General features: G+C 34.8%; 2 protein-coding genes across 2 annotated transcripts in view; one reads left to right on the top strand and one right to left on the bottom strand.

The window, feature by feature from the left end:
- Window positions 1-425, top strand: part of LOC107616714 (stellacyanin) — a 1490-nt gene extending 1065 nt beyond the window's left edge. The window contains exon 3 of the mRNA XM_016318656.2: window positions 1-425. Coding sequence (XP_016174142.1) covers window positions 1-176 — 176 coding nt within the window. The 3' untranslated portion in view covers window positions 177-425.
- LOC107619106 lies at window positions 706-2689 on the bottom strand. The gene is made up of 2 exons (XM_016321324.2): window positions 2499-2689; window positions 706-1174 (listed from the first exon to the last, which is right to left on the bottom strand). Exons 1-2 carry the CDS (start codon window positions 2575-2577, stop codon window positions 963-965), a joined length of 291 nt encoding a protein of 96 aa, XP_016176810.1. The 5' UTR covers window positions 2578-2689; the 3' UTR covers window positions 706-962.

Raw genomic sequence — 22392 nt, 5'->3', positions numbered from 1 at the left:
TTTCACCGGCTATGGCACCTAATGCTGTGGCCGGATCTGACCAAAACCCTGCAACTACATTTCAACAGTCTCCTTCATCAAAGAAGAACACACCTGTTTCAAATGGAGTTGTGAATTTCCCACCAAATATTCTCAGTTTGGTTTACGTTGCTTTAGTGGCTGCTACTTTGGGATGATACAAATTTAGAGAAAAGTTCACGTTAATTTGACAAAAAAAAATGTAATTTTGTTATGTTTTGTTGGAAGAGTCATCCACAACATACTTTATACATGATTGTTGTTGAACACAATTGAATGATAGACACTTTGATGTTTTTATGCATAACAAAGTTGGCAACTTGGCATGTTAGTTTACCTCATGAAACTGTTTTGTAGAACATTTGAATCATATGCTTTGCCTTGGAGGCAGAGGGGCTTTTACTTTAGATTTTATTTCTATAGTTTGTATGTAATCCACCTCACATAGCCCTAGTAGATTGAATTTGAATACTTTGTATGAAATTATAAATTCATATTTTAATGTCACTAAATACAGGAAACAAAAATGGTTTAAAACTACTTGCATTGTATACACTATTTGGAGTTGCACCCTTGATTTCCAATGCAATCCTAATAGCTTTATTTTTGGGTTAAAGAAACTTTTGTCTAACACTTTAAAAAAATGGCAAACCTAATATTGTGTTAAATTTAATCAAGCTATATAATAAAAAATGAAATAAGGTGACAAAGACCATGTAAAGACATTAATGTGTTGTTCAAGCAGTAAGTCTTATAACATCACAGCATACAACCAGAGAACCGTTAACTAATTATTACTCCAGTAATGGAAAATTTGGTTTTCCGTTTGAATTTTCGACGGAAACAAATGTCAAAGCAATAAAGCAATAACCTAGCAACCCAAGACAGTTCAGGACCCCCCAACTGTTCTTATATGCTATGCAATCTCATCTTACAATGAGGACCTATCCTGATGCTGTCTTCTTTTGCTGGAAAATGACTGCATAGACAGGAACCGCGACACCAATGCTGAAGCCAGTGAACACTGCAAGGGACATTTTCAATCCCTGATTGGTCATCCTGTCCAAGTTGTACATGTGCTTTGCGTGCATGTAGTATGGCTCATCATGGCCATGACCACCTCTCTTGATGCCAGTAGAATGGAAACCTCGGCTACCTGCCACAGTGCAATGACATGAGGTTAAATTGTGAAAACTGTCTTTCCTAAAAGGTTTGTGAACAGTATCATTCAATCGTTTGTTGAATAATATTTCCCTTCATTCTCCGCCATTTTAAAAATCAGATTTTGCTAACTAAATCCAAAGACAAAAAGCCTACTTTATTGTCAACAGCAGTTTTTTACAACACAAGTAAAATCTATCTTGGAAAATATGAAAAAGAAGGGGGAAAAGTAAGTCCTCAGTTTGCAGCCTCATAATTGGATTTGGATCCTCTAAAGTGAGGATCTAATCATACTTGAAACATCTATAACTACTACCCTGACTTTAGACGATTGAAATCCCTCATAAGCAAAATGAGGATGCGGTTAGCAAATGATCCAAGAAACAAGAAACATAAAGCACTTTAGGCTACATAGACATGGTGGGATAGGACGAGACAAAGACACTAGCGGCCTTCCTTCTGAGATGCAACTAAGACAGTGTATTTTAGTCCCATTGAGTCTCTCTCTGATTCTGTCTTAGTTCAACCAAACATATTTGTGTCCTACCATATCCATGAATAAATGTTATATGCACACAAAAATTAGTCACCAAATCAACCAATATATATTGTTTATAGATACTAACATTCTATATTTTGTATTTCAATATATATTCTATAAGGTGGCTGAGTTTTGAGTTTTGAGTTTTGACATACACGTAGCATGGCTGCTGTCCATAAACACTAACCAAACTACTCTAAAGACCATAGATGTATTTGGCATGCCATAAACATCACACAACAAAAATGTCAACCTTAAAAATTCAGACCTTTCCAGAATATCAAACAATTCAGAGCTATAACCAAAACACATAATCATAGATAAATGACTGAAGAAACCATTAATGTTTTCCAGTTTTCAGGATTTAATTTCACTGTTTCCCCTTTACTTTCAACTGTTTCCTTGAACAAAAATCTGAAGGAAAAAAATAAAATAGTAAACGCGACAATCGAAGACAGAAACCACACAGGCCCCAAATTCCAACTAATTCATCATCTAACTCGAAGCACAAACACCACATCAGAAAATAGGTTAAACAAAAGGAACCCTTTTTTGTTTTCTCTAATTTTCCTAAAGCTCAAGCACATGATTCACATCAAGCTAACTCAACCCTAATACCAACTGGAAATTCAGTGTTTCATAATGGATCCATTTCAAATATGACCACGCCATTTTGCAAATTTCCTTTTTTTTTTTTTCATAAAATAAAAATAAAGAATATTAATTTGGTAGAAAAAAATTGAAAATAAAGAGAAAAAACCGGTAAGAGAGGAATTACCAGATGACGATTTAGAGATGAATGATTGAGAGGAGCGAATAAGCTTTGCTGCGGATCTGAGAGCGGTGTTGGAAGCCATGGCTGCGGAAAATAATACCCTCTTCGACTCAGTTCTCTTCTCTTCTCTTTCCACAGGCGCAAAATTAATCAGTTCTATTTCTTAATGAAAACTGGCCATTTATATTGTTATATTAATTATATACCTTATCAATTTATATATTATATTTATTAATAATTAAGACGACCAAAAACACACTTAGTTCTTTTTTTTTTGGAGAACTTTTATTTTAATGTTAATTTGTTTTTAAATATTTGAATATAATTTACTTGTGTTTAATGTATTAAAAATGTAAAAAAATTCATTTTTACAATGATTTTTATGATATATTTAATCTATGTTTTTAGGAAAAAAATTAGTAAAATTCTAAAAATTTTAAACTGTAAATTTTATTTATTACATTTTTGTTGTTGTAATTGAAAAGTAACAAATATTAAATAAAAAAATCAAACATGGAGCACCATATTTTGAGCCGAAAATAGCTCTAGTATATTGACATGGGAGCTGGGCTTGGATCTTTACGAGTAGTGATCCCGTGATTTTGTTGGGTCCAATGGTATTATTATTTATTGGTACAGCAAGTGGAAATTAAAACCGTTGTAATGCCCCGATCCAAAAACACACTTGAAATTCTCCTGTCCAAAAATCACTGACGTAATGCTGGAAACTAAAAAAAAAAAAACATTTGTTGTAATGTTGAACCTATTGTGTTTTCGCTCTAGTACTTGTTTATTTTGTATAATGAAATTGAGTTATCTGACAAAAAATAAATAAAAAATAGTTTTTTTTTCCTGAGCACGCGAATTTGTTGCAGATCGAAGCTCTGTTTAAAGATTTGTCGTTGGCCAATGGATTGCTATATACATGAAACGGAATTCAAAATATCGACATTTGTTTAAGCGGCCTAAGTTAACCATTTGACTAACCCAAGTTGGTTAAAAAAAATAGTGGTGCACCACCTGCTATATAATCTGTGCACTAAGTTGTTATAATTGTGAGATGATTGGATCTTAAGAGTCCTATAGTTCTAGCAGCTTCTTAAGTTAGGCATCTACATTTGTAATATCGATCGTTACAAGAAAAACGTATAGTACCGTCAGATTTATTACAGAATTTTTCGTCGGAACCAATCCAATAGTATAATTCTCCCCGATAATCAATTGCTGTAGTATTTTGCGATGAATTCTTTATCTAAAAATTATTTAATTACCAACGAAATTTTTTCGTCGGTAATTTTGGCATTTTCACTATTTTCTTTTTTGCTTAATTACCGTCGGAATCTTTCTCAAAGTAAATTCAACTTTTTTTCTTTAAAAAAAACTCAAACACAATTACTAGTCAAATTCTTTTTTATTCTTTATTTAAATTTGTTTTTTGCACAATAAGTAGTCAAATTCTAAATAATAGACACCAAATATGATAAATTAAATATCAAGTATACAAATAAAATTAAAAGTCAAATAAATAAAATACAATGAAACAGTCTAGAATAAAACTCTAATCACTAAAGATCTTGATATTCATCATCGTCGATATCCCCCTGATTCTGCTGAGGCGGCGAACTAGGGAGTGATGTCGATGCTCCTCAAATAGCGCCACTGCCACTAGCGCACAGCTGATCTTGGTACACCTCCATCTGTTCCTCCATCTACTGAAATCACTAAAGGGAATTTGTGTCTGACACGCATGTGAGGATCTCTTGATACGCCTCCTCAGACTGTTGCAGCTGCTCTGTTACTAAAGGCTTCGGGTGAGCTCATGCACCCGCTCCCTCAAATCAATATCGTCCTTGAGATCGACGGGCCGACTGGTGGCAAAGGCGGACGAAGGTCTCAATATAGAGCTGCGGAAGTTGTCGACGGAGAACGGTTCCAGCCCATAGACGCGACTCTTGTACGATTCAGATGCAGCGAGTTGTTGCTGTCGTCTCCAGTATGCTGAGATTGCTAGGTTGCGGCCTCCAATTTCTACGTGCAGGATCGGACTCCTGTGTAACACTTGTTATGATTAGGACCGTAGTTAATTGAAAACTTTATATCACATGATGTTTACTAACATAATGATCTGCAGACCACTGATCAGCAAGTGTCTCCTTTTTCTCCTTCAAGGTGTGAGTATACTTGAAGGTCTTCGCTATCGTCGCATCTCGATCCAACGCCTTAGACTACACATGTTGAAATCATATATTAAATCAAGTAATAATGACATTATATTTCAAAGACAACATTAACTTAATAACAAAATGAAACAAGTTACATACCAGTCTTCATGAAAGTCGCTAACCCATCAGTATACTTGGACAATCTAGTCGATGCCTATTAGCTCTGTTCATGAGACGGCGATGCTAGAACCCCTCATTAGTTTCCCAATGAATGTACAATTCCTTCTTAATGTCTGAGCGAAAAGCCAAATAGTGAGGTGGCTGCATCTCTCACGTACGTCATCCCAACATCTACAGAAGCCGCCTAGCCATCCGATAGTCGAAAATCTTCCTGATCATGGCATCATGAGTCCTGTCCCATATAAAGGCAAACAAAGAATATTCGCAAGTTAAAACAAGTAAAGAAGTCAATAAGAAGCATAATAACATTCAAGTATATCACATACTCATGGTGTTCCTGCATCGATAGTACCAAAGAAGCACATTATTCGTCTAATTTGATTTTGAAAACAAACTTACATAGCACAAAGTACAAAATCTCGGTGCACTTAACAAATTATAAATGTTTGTTAGCTGAGTTTATAAAAGAAAACAAATTGCAACAAACATCCAAAAGCATGAGCATTTGTCATTCACTATAAATTTCGACAATTTCATTTCCAAATCCAATTTTATACGGACCTATTGGGACTGCTTAGCTCTTATCCAACAAAATCTAATCAACATATAATGAGAGATAAGGACACTTTTGACCATAAAAAGGACACATAGATTATTATTCACTAACATTTCAACCCTAAACCTTCCACAATCTACAACAAACACTTATAAAGAACCCCTGACAAGAACAACAGGAATCAGGTGAAAACCAAGTTCAAAGATCCCTAACCTTAACCAACCCATTAATTAAAATGGTGTCAATAGGAACATCTGAGCAACAGAAAATAATAAACAATATAAAGAGAAAATAATAAAACCTAGAAACAGAAAAATAGAAATGAAAAACGAATACTTGAAATGACGAAGAGTGCTCTTGACGAGCGTGACGTCGATGCCGTTCTTGGTGGTCTAGGAGGCGGATGTAGGACGCTCACCATGACTATTCCTTCTGATGATGTTGATGCAGATTGCTCACTGCCGGTGTTGCGTCGAAGCTCACTTGAGAGGGGACTGCTGCCGGAGATGGGAAAGACGAGACAGTTAAAGAGAGAGTGAAAAACGAGAGGGTGAGGAGAGAGAGTCTAATTCAAAATGAGGGAGAAAAGGGGGTTGTCGGAGGGGCTGCCAGAGATGGGAGAGACGAGACGTTAGAGATAGGGTGAGAGACGAGAGGGTGAAGAGAGAGAGACTGTAATTCAAAATGAGGGAGAGACGTTCTTGGTTTGAATTTAGGTCAAAATTACTATCAGATTTGACGCAGTAACAAATCACTAAGTGACTAAAACGCATCGTTCCAGGAGATTAGGTTTACCGTAGAAAAAATCCAATCCTAAATCTGACGATAATTATCGCGCAAATTTTCTTTTTTTTTCTCCAACTATTACTAGCGAATTTTCCGTCAGAAAACCAAATCCGCTGTTAAATCTATTGGTAAATCTGTCGTTAACTAATGACGCTAAATCTAATAGTAAATCCGAAGTTACTCGGTATTTTTCTTTTAGTGGATCAATTTTGGCAACCTCACTAGAGTTTGTAAGTAGGAGAGGTTTTTAAGCAGTAGAACTCTTCTTAGTTCCTACAACTTACAACCATAGATTGCTTATGATAGCTATACAACGAAGTCGCTAAACTCTGTCGTGTTGTCGTAGGATACAAAACTTGTATTGTTGTATACTTTGGAAAAATATACGGAACCAAATATCTAGCCAGCCAAAAATTGAACAACTCAATTAATTATAATAATTTTAATTTATTTTATTAAATTATAATTTGAATAATTGACATTAATTATGAATTTTGAAAAAATTAGGATTTGTATAATAACACAGGGCATCAACAACGTCAATTACGGTCTCGTAATCCTGTTGCTTCACCTTCTTTCTCCACGCTCGCGGTGCTTGTTTGCACTCATCCACTGCGCCCACGTTCTCCATCCACTCATACACTACGTCGTTGCCTCTTCGGTTCTCCGCTGTGTGCCGCCATTGGTGTTGCCATTCGTGAGCTTGGTGCAAGTATTGTTCACGAGTCGATCACGTCGTTGTTCCCCCGCAATGACTATCACGCGGAGCTATTTTTACATAAAGAGGCTGCCATCGCGGTGCAAGGCTTCCGGCCGAGAGCATCGTCCATGGAGTTTTCAATTTTGGAAGGAGGATTGAATAGCACATTGATTGATGTTCATGAAAATAATTCAACGAAAGGCAATGAACAATTGAATGTGAATGATGTTGTTATTCAACAGGGGTCAAAGGTACGTTGGATAGGGTGGTTTTACATTATAGTGGATTGTATGACAATGTGTTTTTTGAATGTTTCTTTTGCATGCTAACTAGATGTTTTTTTTAGTCAATTTATTGGAAAAAAATCTAGTACAGTATTGTGTTTATCTAAGATTAATGAAGAGGCATTTTTTCTTGAACATGTTGCCTGTTTTGTTCATTACATAGTTGTATTGTTTTTTTTCGTTGTTGATTAATAATTTTTTTCCTTTAAAGCAAGTTAAACTCTTTCCAACACATGACTTTTTTCTTTTTTTGATACGTTACCTCGGGCACAGAAATTTTATGCAAATTATGCAAAGAAAGTTGGGTTCGTAACTAAAGTCAAGAACACAAATTTCGACAAGACGAGGAGGAATCAAAGATACCCATTAATCAATATATTCATTACAACCGAGAAGCTTATTGGGAGTCTCGGGTAAAGGCAGCAACTCGAGCAAATAGAATAACAGCCATGAGATGCAGAGCAAGGATGTATGTCATGTTGGACAAGGAGAAAGAAAGTTGGATTGTGTCGAGATTAGAATTGAGGCATTCACACCCCTATTCTGCTAAGAAATCGATCCACTATCATGAATACAGGGAGTTGACCATGCATGCTAAGTCGTCATTACGAATAACAACGAGGTTGGCATAAGATCCAACAAGACGTACCTTGCACTGGTTAACGAGGTTGGTGGGTCGTCGAACCTGAGTTTTTCAGAAAAGGATGTCAAGAATTACATCACAAACAAACTCCGTTGTGCTGATGAGAATGCATATTTTAAGGAGATGATGAATTATTTCATGCGAATGAAAGAGATCAACTTAAACTTCTTTTATGCGATAGATGCTGACGAGGCTAACAAGTTCAGGAGCGCACTCTGGATAGATGCAAGGTGCAGGGTTTCATATGAATATTATAGAAATGTAATGTCATTTGACACCAGTACAGAAGAAATAGGTATGTATACTAATGGGTCAATTGTAAAAGCCTTTATGTTTTGAATTTGTGTTTGCGTTCGTCATTGTTGCTGGTGTTTTCACAGGCATGGACTACTGTTTGCATCCTTTATCAATGTCAACCACCATGGGAAGTCAACTCTTCTTGGTTGTGCTTTACTAGAGAACGAGGAGATCCTTAGTTTTGAGTGGATGTTCACGCAATAGGTGAGATACGTGAGAACTGCACTAAGGGGATCATCACTGACCAGTGTAAGGCCATGGCCGGTGCTATTAGGAAGGTCCAACCAAATACTGTCCACCGATGGTGCATCTGGCACATACTGAAGAAGATACTTGCAAAGCTTAGGGGTTACGCTTGGTACATAAAATTGAATGCTAAGATGAGCCACATTGTGAGGAATTCTCCTTTTATGGACTCTTTTGATGTGATTGGGCTGAATTCATTAAATAATTCGACCTAGGTTACAACAAATGGTTATCAAGTCTGTTACCATTAACTTACTTCAGGTTTTTATTTGCTACATATGGTTTATTTAGTTACTTATGGTAGGTTTTCCAGTTTATATTGGTTGTTGTTTTGTTTTAGGAGTGTAGATGATTCTTTTTATCTAGCTAGTGGATGTTCTTTTCAAAAAAATTGGATGGTTTCTCTCATTAGGAAACTGGATGTTTTTTGGTTTTTTTTATCGTATCTTGTTTTATTATAGGGTACTTTGGATGTGGTTATCCTGTTGTGTTTAAGCCAAACTCTTTTGTTGGTTTGTTTTTGAGTAGACCTTTATGCCAATTGACGAAAGTGGGTTCCAATATTCTTTAAGGGTGAATTTTGGGTCAATATGAGAAGTACGCAGAGGAGTGAAAGTATGCACCCATTTTACGGGAGGTTTCTATTTTGCAAGGGTGGTTTAGTTCAGTTCGTCCATGAATACGATAATGTGCTTGGAAATAAGGAGCAGAAGGAGCTATAAGATGATGTTGCAAACTCGAAAAGAGTCATCCCATGTGTATCGAGCACTACCATCGAGAGAGAGTTTCAGGGGAAATACACTAGTAATATGTTCAGGGACATTCAGCTGGAGTTAAGGAAAAAAGCTGATTGCGTTGTTCGGTCAACTATACACCAGGGTGATTCTATTTCTGTGAAAGTGGACGAGCAGAAGATAGTTTGGGAGAAGACTATATACCGTGCTTTTACAGTAGATTTTGACCCATTAACTCACGAGGTTCGGTACGAGTGCAACATGTTTGAATTCACTGGTATATTGTGTTGCTACACCCTTGCTGTGTTGTTATACTAAAGAGTTGACAGAGTACCAAGCTGCTATGTCCTTCCTCGATTGGGTAAGAACGTCATGTGCAAGCACACCTACATTAGGAGTAGCCATGATATGGCTCATTCCAATAAAAGCTACAACTTGTTCAGTCGTTTGTATTCAGAGTTTTATAACGTTGCTCAAGAGTTCGTTACTTGTAATGAGGAAGCAGCCATATTGCGATCGGCTCTTTGGGAGGCCAAGTCTAAGCTGACTAATTACTGTGCTAGCATATGTTCCAATACTGTTGCTGTGACTCAAAATAGCATGCCCACACAGAGCACATGTGGTGTTGTTGTACGTGACATGCTGGGCCCTTTAAGAGTTGCAACTAAAGGACAGTACAAGAGTAAGAGACTTGGAGTAGATTTGGACAAGTCAATTAAGAAAATTATGCGAAAAAAGAAGAGAAATTCACATCCGGTATGTGCAAGAATGAGGTATATTTCATCATTTTGTTTGAGATAGTGTTGTTGATTCATATATGTTGTTTTTGTTGTTGTGTTGTTCCTTTTTCAGGATGTTGTTGACCTTCACACAGATAATGATTATAATGCATCTGGAAAGAAATGATATCGATGATGCTACTGTTTGGAATGCATCAGATGGTGGCAGATTAATGTCTCTATTGAACTCTTTTGGGTATAGCTAGTAATTCTTTCGATGGGTTGTACATTTTTTTGGTGTGGGTGGTTTTCCTTATATTAGCTGGATACTGTTGTTTTTTTTCACACACATGTACGACGTGCCTTTTTTTGCTTTGTCATTTACATGGATTTTGTTAAGAAACCTTCATTTGGTATGAGAAACAAACATACTAATGCCTAGGAACAATTATGAAAAGAAAAGCCATTTACTTCTTAACGAAATAGAGACATCGGCAACTACCAAACACAGCTAAACTCGTAAAATATATGCAGAAGAAACTTCCATTTAGTTATAAAAAGAAACATCATGTTGCATATCAGAATCAACATCCATGTAGACATTGGCATAGAAAAATCGGTGCCTACATAAAGCAACCTACCAAGTGGTAGTTACATAAAAAGGTCATGCAATACTTAAAGAAATAGAGTCATCCATAACTGCAACACAAGAAAGATAGTTAAATATATAAAGAGACTTCCATTTCGTATGAAAACAAAACATGATGCTGATTCACAGAATGAAAATCCACTTATATCTTAGCTTGTCAAAAATAATTAGTTACACACACCAAGAAACCTGCCGAGGAATAATGGGTGAACTCGAAAAATATATGCAGAAACATCCAATTAGTAAGGAAAAGAAACATCTTAATACCTATCAGAAGCAACATCCATGTAAATATTGGCATAAAGAAACTGGTGCCTGCACAAAAGAAACTTGCCGATAGATTGATTGCATAAAAATGCCATGCAATGCTTGAAGAAATAGAGATATCCACAATTTCAGCACTAGAAAACTAGGAAAACATATAAAGAAAATTTCATTTAGTATGAAGACAAAACATGATGCTGCTTAGCAAAACGAAAATTTACTTTAAGAAGAAAGAAGACATTCATTTTTCAAAGAAACGGAGACATCCTCAACTACTTAACTCAGGTAAACTCGAAAAATTATGCAGAAACATCTATTTAGTTAGAAAAAAACATCCTGATGCCTACCAGAAACAACATCCTTGTAGATATTGGCATATCGAAACAGATGCCTACACAAAAGAAACTTGCCGAGTAGATTGATTACATAAAAAGACCATGAAATGCTTAAAGATATAGAGAAATCAACAATTGCAACACTAGAAAACTAGGAAAATATATAAAAAAAACTTCCATTTAGTATGCAGGCGAAATATGTTGCTGCTTAACAGAACAAAAATTCACTTATATTTTGGCAAAAATAATCAGGTGCACACACGAAAAAATCTGTCGAGGAATATTTAAGAAGAGAAAAGACATTCACTTTTTAGAGAAACGGATACATTCACAACTGCTTATCACAGGAAAATTCGAAAAATGTATAAGAAACATACATTCAGTAAGCAAAAGAAACATGCTGCTATTTAACAGAGACAACAACCACATAGAAGTTGCCAAAAAAAAATTAACTACCTGCATAAAACACTACGATAAAGACGCTAATTTGCGGAGATTTTTTTAATTTTGCGGCAGTTTTTTACCCCCACAAGTTACTTTACAGCAGTTTCATAAATTGACGGAGTTAGGTGTCCTACAGTTTAATTACGGGAGTTTTTTAAAAACCGACGCTATTTCAAATTTAAATTGCGGCGGTTTGTTACCCTCGGCACTTTGCAGTGATTTTTAATATATGGCATCGTTTTCCGAAGGTATCCAACTACACTGTTTTACAGCAATTTTAATTGAAGTTGTGGGATTTTAAACTCCTACAATTTACTTAGACTAAAAATTGTTTTTCTATTTGTGAGAGTTATAAATCGTCTCAATTTGAAAATTAATGCACCAATAAAACTGGCATTTTATAAGATATTAATAGATAAGAAAAATTTTAATACTAATAAAATTATTTAAAATATAAATATAATTCATAACCCATTGTAATAAATAATAACTTCTTTATATTATAATAAAATGCATAATATCTTAATCAACATTGTCTTTATATATCTAATCTTAAAAATTAAACATGTTAAAATTCAATAAATTCACAACTACCACTAATGAGTTCACTACTTGAATAAGTTTGTTTAGTAAGTAAAATGAAACATAATACCCTAAAAAGTGTGAAAGAATTAACAACCAATCAGTTTTTAAAGCAACACTAAACAATGTCTTCACGATTTTCATTGTTCCGCCTGATGATGTTCTTCCTATTGTTGGTGTAATAGGATCATTCTCACCATCAATAGCATAAAATAAATTAAAAACAAAAAATATCAACATAACAATTGCCAACATCTATAGCACTATAAAAACAATTCAAAGGAAAAAATTCAAAAAAGAGGCATTAACTTTTTGAAGCGTCAAAAACTTGAACAATGAATTGATAAGATGTATGGATATGATGTTAGAATATACGAGACTATCAATGCTAGAATAGTAGCTCAATATAACAGTTATCATTTAAGAAAAAATTCAAAATAAGGAGTGCAACATAAATTCAGGAAGAGGAAGCAATTTACCTGAGCTCTGTGGTCAAATATACTAGTAAGTTCAACATGAATTCTTTCTTCTTTAGAAAGGAAACAAGTCTTTAGTGTAGTCAATATCCCATCAAATTTAGACTCCAAATGTTTAAAATCAGCTTGGGAGTAATTGGTAGAGGACATTGAAGGCAAAGAATTGGCTAGCTGATTAGGACGATTGGCATTTCTGAAAGTATTACTAACTGTTGCTCCCATACCCATGCATCGCACCCTACCAGAATGCTATTCCCCAAACACTTTGTCAATAGCATCATTTATGGATGGTCCAGATCCATTTTTCTCGTCTTGAGTCATAACTAGTTCAATTTGTTTCTACAATTGAGATTTACACAACGAAAGACAACAAAGTAACATTAATGTTCCAAATTTCACTTTGTACTAAAATAGACCAATAAGTTCAGCTTACCGCTATATCCCTTGCTTCATCAGTTACAAATGCCCCGTCTTTCTTCTTATAAGCTTTTATGTACATTTTTCCATGGCAAATTTTTCGCCCCGTTTCTAAGAACTATGTAAAACAATATCAAATAAAGTTAAAAAACATATGATAAATAAGATTAAATACAAAAAACTTGAATTATGCTTCATACTATTTTATGTCTTTTTCTTGAGATGGATTTTGACCCACCAATATAGAGAATTGTTTGCTTACTGCAAACTTTTTTGTTTCTCCTACACATCTCCTATCAAAAAAGAAAAATGAAAAATAGAAAAATGATTACATATTAATATTAATGTTAAAAAATTTAGCATGTTACCATTGTAGAAAGTAGAAAACGATATTGAACAAAAGATGCCCATTGATCTCTGTCTATGCCGACTGGGACATTATCAATAATTGCTTGTCTACTTATGCATGGATCATAGAACTCATTCCACAACTTAATTCTATGTTGTGACCACTTTTTTGCCAGGCTCATTTTGCAATATTGCTTTGCAATGCCCTTAGAAATTTTGAAATAAAATTTTGACTTTAAAAAAGAATCATACATAAATAACAAAATGTTATCAAGAACATATAATTTTAATAGCAATTTTATAGACGTAAATATTTCAAGTATGTACCTTCAGCAAGTTGCTAAAATAGTCCTCAAATCTAGATCGAGATACACCTAAAGATCCTGATCACTTTGAGAAATTGATTGAAAATGACTTACAATCAACTGCCAATATTTCTAAATATCCAGCCAGCAAATCTTGGGCTTCTCCAATAGCTTGTTGATCTTCAAAGTTTACAACAACTTACTCATCACTAGATAAGTTATCTATTTCTTTGACTTTTAGCCTTCTAGTCTTAATAGTTCCATCGATGTCTTTCAATAAAAAGTTTCAGCTAAATTAAAAATTCAAAAAAATAAATTATTTGATAAAAAAAATTCATTATATGTAAGTATAAGTGACTTATGTATCCTATCTTGGGGAATTAGCTTACTCCTAGATTTTCTAAGAATACTTATTACTTAATAGTAAATCATATTAAATGGTTCAGATTTGATATTATAAAATTCAAGATCAAACATAATAATGTTGTATAAACCAATCTCGTTACGTAATGCAAAAATAGTATTCCTGAAGAAATAAAGGACTCAACTACAAACATCAACTCATCAGGTATTAAAAGCAATGGATAAATCTACAGCCGTCGGTGAATGTCCAAACTTAACTGCAGCAACTCAACTACATCTACCCAACTAAACTATCACAGAACATAACCTATCCAAGATCCAAATCGTTATCTTCACAACTACAGATAGAAAACTTCATATTATTTTAAGCCGTATAGATTAGTTTCTCCTCCTCAACCACATCTTCGGAGCTAAATATATTTGAGAATATAACCTATCCAAGATCCAAATTATATCAACATATAAAAAAAACTTCATGATATCCTTTAAGCCATACATATTAGCTTCTCCTCTTCATTGGGATTTATAAAATTCTAAAAAAAAAAAAATAAATGTCTTAGAGAAATATTTAGTATTAACTTAAAACCATTGAAGATATAGTAACAATTATGCACACTGATTGTGATGGAACACTTTAAAGACCTAAAACCTAAGACGACACTACACCATTTCAGAATGAACTTTGGTGTTGAATTAATGATTGTGTTGTTTGATTGCGTGGTTAGTTTCTGATTGAGTTTTTCTTATAAGAAAGGAAATGTTTGGATTTCTGAAAGATTAAACATTATTTCTTTGAAAAAGGTTTTGAACAATTACCTATTGGTTTTTAAAAGGTTCATAAGGCAATGATAATCACTGAGCTTGAAAATAGTTTTTCTTATTAAATATCTTCTTATGAAAACTTTAAAACTCCGTGGTGAGACCATGTGGTTAGGTTCTCACCCCCCCTACAACTTTATCTTTTCAGGAACCGGACGAAGCATTATGAAGAGTTATGCTGCGTTTGATTTATATGTTGTATTAATTAGATTATTTTTTTCCCTCGCCTTTGTTATCACAAGTTTGTAAGAGGGATAGAAGTTGTATGTTTTATATATGTATTATATTATGAGATATTATGTAAGGAGTATAGTCTATGAATCTATGCCTGCTTGTGCTTATCTTAAGATAAAGTATTTATTTCCGGTTTTCAAAGAAATCAGCGATACATTTTCGAGTCACAGGCTCCTATTTTAATATTTAGTATATAAAGTAGTCATAATACTTCTTGCTATCAGAGTAGCGTAGCCGGAATCGTGACATTCTGGTAGTGAGGGTGTTACATTAAAACCTTTTCCCTTTCATAAAATCTAATTCCTAACTAACTCGTTTTTCAAATCATGTAACAAAATCCTTAAATACTCTCTTCTCTATATTTGTGGGGTTCAATCTCCTTCCCTCTGAGCTTCTTTTTATGTATTCTCTAAATTCACTACATGAGGAATTAAATTAGATTTAGAGTATGTCACTAACTAGTATAAATTATAAATATATTACTGCTAATAACCTCTATGTTTACTCACTTCACATAATCCTTGACGGCTTGACAATTTAATAACACATATCTATGGGCTTGTAGCTTTTGCTTTTCACTTAAAGCAAAAAGTGTACCAAAACTCCCTCCTTTACCCACCGTCGGAAAGAGAAGATTCTGATAATCCCCTGTCAAGTGGGTCATCACATACATATCTAGGTCTATTGAACCTTGTTTCTATATCCTCAAAATAGTGGGAACAAAAGGTGAGACATTCCTCAGCTAAGTATCCTTCGGCTATAGACGCTTCTGCTTGTGCTCTATTCCGTACATGGGATTTTAGATAGACTAACTCCCTAAAATAATATAACAAAATCAAGTGAAAATCATATGACAAGAGATGTAATTCTAACGATCTTTAATTCGTCATATAAAGTATTTACCTTTCAATTGGATAAATATATCAATAATGCATTGGACCTCCAAGCTTTGCTTCCTCTACTAGATGGACTGTCAAGTGAACCATGATAGTACAGAATGAAGGAGGGAATAACATTTCCAAAAGGCAAAGGACAACCACTAAGCGTTCTTGGAGCTTGTCAAGTTCAGAAATACTTAAACTTTTCCCACAAAAGATCTTAAAGAATGAGCCGAACTTAACCAATACCGCAGTAACGTGATCTAGCAGCAAATGATGAACTGCTATTGGTAACAATTCCTCCATAAAAATATGGCAATAATGAGTTTTCAAGCAAAAAATGTTTTCTGTCCCTCATTAACACATCTCAAAATGTTACTTGAGTAACCATCTGGTAGCACAACATTCTTCAACACAGAAAGAAATAGCTTCTTGGTATCACGTGTTAGTGAAAACAATGATAAATGATAGGATCCATTGTCACCTGGCCAGATATCACGTTGTATACCCAATTTTGTTTCAAATATTTCCATACCTTGAGGTTGTCCTTTGATTTTTCTTTATCATTAAGCAAAGTATACAATATGTTGTTACACACATTCTTTTCAATGTGCATAAAGTCTAGATTATGACACAACAAATTGGTTTTTCAGTATGTAAGATCAAAGAAAATGCTTCGCTTGTTCTACTACTTCACTTCTCGTCGAGGTCTTTTCCTACCGCTATGAGAGCCTGCTCTTTACTGATCTCTTGTTTCAACATGCTTTTGTTGTTCAAGAATGTCAAATCCTGATAACTCCTTAGGTGGACCATGCTCCTCTGTGCTTCCGTCAAAACGAACACGATTCAACTAAATCTATGGTTTCTTCCCAAAAAATGCCGATGACCCATGATGCACCATTTAGAACTATGACGGAGATAACAAGGGGAAAAATTAAAGTTACAAGTGGGACAAGCCATACCAATGTGTGTGTTCTAACCAAATAGCATACCTAACCCTAGAAAATCACTTATTGTCCACATAAGAGCTGCATGCATTCTAAATGTGTTTCCGAATGATGAGTCAAAGGTCTCCACACCATCATTCCACAAATCTTTTAATTCGTCTATAAGGAGCTGCACGTACACATTTATCTTATTACCAGGGGACTTCTTTCCTGGAATAACCATTAATAAGATGAAAGAAGTATGATCTATACACATCCAACGTGGAAGATTGTATGGAGTCAAGAACACAGGACAAACGCTATTAGTAGAACTCAAGGCTCTGAAGGGATTAAAACCATCAGTTGCAAGACATAAGCAAACATTTCATGGCTCTTTGACAAACAGAATGTGTGTCGCATTAAAATTCTTCCATGCTTCACCCTCCCTTGGATGTCTCAGTAATCCATCTCTTGCAGGTGCAGAATTATCCATTGCATGTGTGATGAATGAATTTTTGATGGTATAGAATTTCACAATAAGTTCTCATTGCAAGTATAGTTTCTAGACCAACAAATAATCCTTTCATGCAAAAATTTGGTTGTCACAAGTAACAAACCCCTAAAAATAATAACCGAAGTATTCAAACCTTGAGTCGTCTCTCAAAGGAATTGCAGGGAAGTGTTCTTGTTATTGGTTATGAGATGCATATTTTGGGGTTTTAAATAAGGTAGAAAAGTAAATTGCAAGAATAGCTAAGAAAACTCTTGGCAAGGATTGAGAACTAGAAGTCCTATCCTCATTATCTTCCTTAATTGTGACATCAATTGTCCATTGCTCCCACTTAGTCAACCTCTATCTATGAAGGTAAGTCAAGTGGATAAATCAACATGAATCCTCAAGTCCTAGTCAACTCCTAAGGAAAGACTAGAGTTAGTGAAATTCAAATCAACTAGCAACTTTTAATTATCAATCAACAAAAGAGGTTGATAACTCAAGAGTCTCCAATTACTCAACCAAAGCCAAGAGGAGGAAAATCTACTCTATAACCCAACCAAGCATTTTATCAAACACTTGGGAAGCATAAAAGCAAAGCAAGATAGAATTGCAAGAAAAATAGATCTACAACTACTAATTGCAAGGAATTAAACAACAACAATTCAAATCAACAATAAAGGAATCATGAATCATAAATTGCATTAAAGGAAAATAGAAGAACAAGAGTGCATCAACATAAAAGTAAAGAATTACAAGAAGTCAAGTACAAAACTAGAGAGAGGAAAGGTAGATGAATAAGAATTAATAAAGGAAAAGTAAATCCAAGCATGAAATTAACCTAGATCTAAGAAATCATAATCTAACCTAATCCTAATTCTAGAGAGAAGAGAGAGTTTCTCTCTCTAGAAACTAACTCTCACTAAACTAGAAACTAAAAGTGTCTAAAAGACGTCAAAAGATGATTTCTCCTTCAATCCTTGGTTCTTTTAAGCTTTTCCCGCCAGAATTCCACTCAGAATTGGGCCTGAAAACCCTCCAAAATCGCTGGGCACGTTTTCACTTAAAAAGGTCACGTGTGAGCGTCGCTTGGCAATTTTTGTTCCACGCATACTTGTCATGTACGCGTACGCGTCGCCATGTGACCTCATCGTTTCACGCGTGCACGTCTGCTGTGCGTGTGCGTGGAGTGAATTTCTCCCAATCCTTGATTTTCTATGATTTATCCACTTTGCATGCTTTTTTCTTCATCCCTTTGATCCATTCCTAGTCCTTTTCAACCTTAAATCACTAACACACACATCAAGGCATCTAGGGGAATCAAAGGTGAATTAAAACTAACCAATTAAGGGCCTAGAAAGCATGTTTTCATTCTTAAGTGCAAATTAGGGAGAATATATAAAACCATGCTATTTTAGTGGATAAATGTGGGAAAGGGGTGATAAAACTCCCTAAATTCAACATAGAATGCACCACCAAATAGTGGTGCATCAAATTTCTCCACACTTAAACCAAGCATGTCCTCATGCTTAAACCAAGAAGGAGACAAAGGGTACTATCACTTATTAAAATGTAAACTATCTAAATGCAACTTATCTATATGCAACTATCTAAATGAATACAATTACTTGGCCAAAATAAATCAATTTCCAAGAAAACCAATAGAAGCATAAGGGCCAAAGGGTATTAACAACCAATCCAAACCACAATTGAATTGAGTTGTTAAAGATTATACAAACTTGCAAGAAAAGATGATCATAGGTGAAAACATGTAATTGAGCAATCGAACACTCACCAGATGTGTATACGCTCTATTCGCTCAAGTGTATAGGGTCGATCCACTCAATTCTCCTCTAATCATGCTTTCCAAGATTTATTTTTCTTCTAACAATCAACAATTATTTTATGCATGCATACAATTATCATGAGGTTTTTCCATAGGTTGTAATGGGGCTAGGGTAAAGGTAGGATGCATATGGTCAAGTGGACTTGAGATTTGAATCTTTGATCAACTTAAACTTTTCACCTAACCTATATAGCAACCTATACAAATTCAAAGCTAACCTAACTACCCATTCTTCACTTTTTCACATACTCATGCATTCTTCTTTTTTATCACAACTCATATGCATTGATTTTATTGAACTTCACTTTGGGGCATTTTTGTCCCCTTTTTATTGCTTTTCTTTTTTCTTTCTTTTTTTTTCATATACATTTTTTTCTTTTTATTTTCTCATTCTTTTTTTCTTTTCTTTTTGCAATCAAGCATATACAAGAGTTTCAATACACATGGTTTTACATTTGATTAACACATGAGTATGTACCCAATTCCTAATATTTTCAAACAAAAATATAACACACACCTTTTCCCAACCAATGTCCCAAGTTTCCCCACACTTGAATGATGCACACACTCACTAGCCTAAGCCACTTAAAGATCCAAATGAAGGATATTTATTATTTTTCGCTTTAAGGCTTGTAATGTGCTAAATTAAGAACAAGTGGGTTAATCGTAGGCTCAAAATTGGCTAACAATGGTTGATGAAGGGTAGGCTATTTGGGTAAGGGAGCTACATGAAATGATGGCCTCAATCATATATATGCATGTATACAAGGAATAATGGACATAAATAATCAAACAAATCAAGGATCACAATCATAGAAGGAGAACAATGCACACAAGAAGGAAGATAAGTGGTTTAAGATGTAACCACACCATTAAGGCTCAAAACTCACAAGCTTGTGTTCTTAACTCAAAACATGTTCCACAAGATATAATTCAAGCAAGTTCAATGAAAATTTTTTTACTCAAATCAATTGGGTCGCCTTATAGATAAATTATTGAAAATTTTTATTATTTTGACTAAGCTTATTATGTATACATATGCAAAATTAAGAAAATGAAACTAAAAATCCTAAAAGACCTAAAAATAAAATGCAAAAGTGTTGGGATTAGAAATTTGTCACCCAAAAGCACCGACTGGTCGGACGACCTCCCCACACTTAAAATTTTGCACCGTCCTCAGTGCGTTCAAAGATGAGCAAGGGGTACGGCGACTTGCCGGATTGCCACCTTCAGCTGGTAGATCAACTGGTTGCTGCGTGTTCTTTCTTCCGCTTCCATTTTAGCTGATAATGACTTATCCTGAAAATAGCAAACATGATAGTAAGAAAAGTAAATGCAAAAGCAAGGAAGCATACATTGTTGGAATGAGGTAATGATCACTAGAATCGAGTGAGTGAATTAGTGTGACATGGATAAAAGTAAGTGTGCATTCTAAAGTGCGCGCGGTTTAGAACACACTAGCATGGAAACTATGTCACAATTACATAAAAAGGAACATGCACTTCACTCATTCTAATGTGCTTGAGATGCTCTTAACTCGTAGGTATGACAACCGAACAAGCAATAAAGAAGCATGAAAGTATTCAAGCCAAAAATATATGGATGCATATGATCAAGAACTACAACGCATTAAGATAAATGCATAATATCCATCAAGAAATTTCCTAGTTAAAGAAAAGAATTCAAATCACATCGTGCAATTCAAAAAGATGTAGCATGCTTGAAGGCAGTGTTATTTACTTGGTGTTCATAAGCATAAAGTAATCCAACAACGAATAACAACAATGATTATGCTAAAATAGCATTCAAATAATAATAAGCAGCAATATATTGTAAACAAAATTAATAATCCAACACTTATTATGAAAGAGAGAAAATTAAACAAAATTTAAACCATCAAAATAGCTAACTAACTGAACTAACTAATGGTTGATGGTGCATGGTAGTGTAGGATGAGGTATAGGAGAAGGGAAGAAGAAAGGAGAAGAAAAAAATGGAAGGAGGAGAAGAAAAGAAGTGGAGTGAGACAAGGTGATCCACGCCTACGCGTGCATCGACGCGTGCGCATGGGGGTGATGCAATGGAGGCGACGCGTACGCGTCATGTGAAGTGAAGTGAAGGCAATTAACAAAAGCACTAAGAAGAGGATTGTGACCAAGCTACCAAGGACAACATTCAAGAGGAGGTCAAACACAAGCAATCCAACCCCTGGACCAATAGCAAGCAAGCTCAATCAAGCCATGTACAAAAGAAAGCTTGTTGAGAGGAAACCAAGACAGGGGGCAATAGCTGAATCTTCTCCTCTCTTGAAGTCATTCCTCTTAACAAACTGGAAGAAGAGGAAGAAAGTGAACAACATGCCAACCGTAGGTATAATTTCTCTTCTCTGCTTTGTTTTCGTTCTTTGTTTTGTTTAAATTCAATAAATTAGCTTATGATTACATTCTAAGTTTGGTGTTGCCCTGCAACAATTTGTTTTCAATCTCTTTGGATGATTGCATCAATTCTACATGGAAGTGTCACACTAAGACTCTAAGTTTGGTGTGCCACTTAATTTTCTATGCAATACATCCAGCAACATCACTTGTTTGCATAATCATAATGCCTTGCAGTGTTATCTTTCATTTAGTTAGACAATTTTAGTTTTCTTTTTTTTTGAGTCATTTTCTTGTTTTTAAATGCTTTCTTTTATTTACTGTGTTTGTTAATACACTACCAAGAGAGCTTTATTCATGATAGATTCTTGGCTTGGTGATTGTATTTAACATATAACAGTTTCTTTCGTCTAGTTTTATTTCAAATAAATTGACATGTGGTTGCATTCTAAGTTTGGTGTTGCTATGCAACAAAATTTGCTTCCAATCTTTACTAGATACTTGTATTGATTCCAGGTGAAAGTGTCACACTAAGTTTGGTGTGCCACTTATCTTTTATGCAATGTATTGTGCTCACCTTCTTATGTTTGCAATCACAATGTCTCTATTCCTCTGTGCCTTCATATCTTTAATTTTGCTTGCTTAAAACACATGTGCTACTAACATTTCATTGTATAAGACATTCATGATCCATCTTAGTCCCATAGCCATTGTTCTAATTGTTGCTTGAGGATGAGCAAGCATTCTGAGTTTGGCAAGGGAAGGAGGAAGAATAGAGGAAAAAGGACAACAATAATGAAGATGAACTACAAGGTTGTAGAGTTCCTTTTCTCCTC

The sequence above is a fragment of the Arachis ipaensis genome, chromosome B09 (assembly GCF_000816755.2).
Source record: "Arachis ipaensis cultivar K30076 chromosome B09, Araip1.1, whole genome shotgun sequence".
Lineage (NCBI taxonomy): Eukaryota > Viridiplantae > Streptophyta > Magnoliopsida > Fabales > Fabaceae > Arachis > Arachis ipaensis.
Note: the sequence above shows the minus strand (reverse complement) of the source record. Positions and strands in the feature narration are given on the sequence as shown.

Excerpts from the sequence above, each read along its gene's own strand:
- LOC107619106 (XM_016321324.2), bottom strand. The coding sequence starts at position 2,577 with ATGGCTTCCAACACCGCTCTCAGATCCGCAGCAAAGCTTATTCGCTCC. Across the intron at positions 1,175-2,498 it reads CATCTCTAAATCGTCATCTG|GTAGCCGAGGTTTCCATTCT; the intron begins GTAATTCCTCTC and ends GCACTGTGGCAG.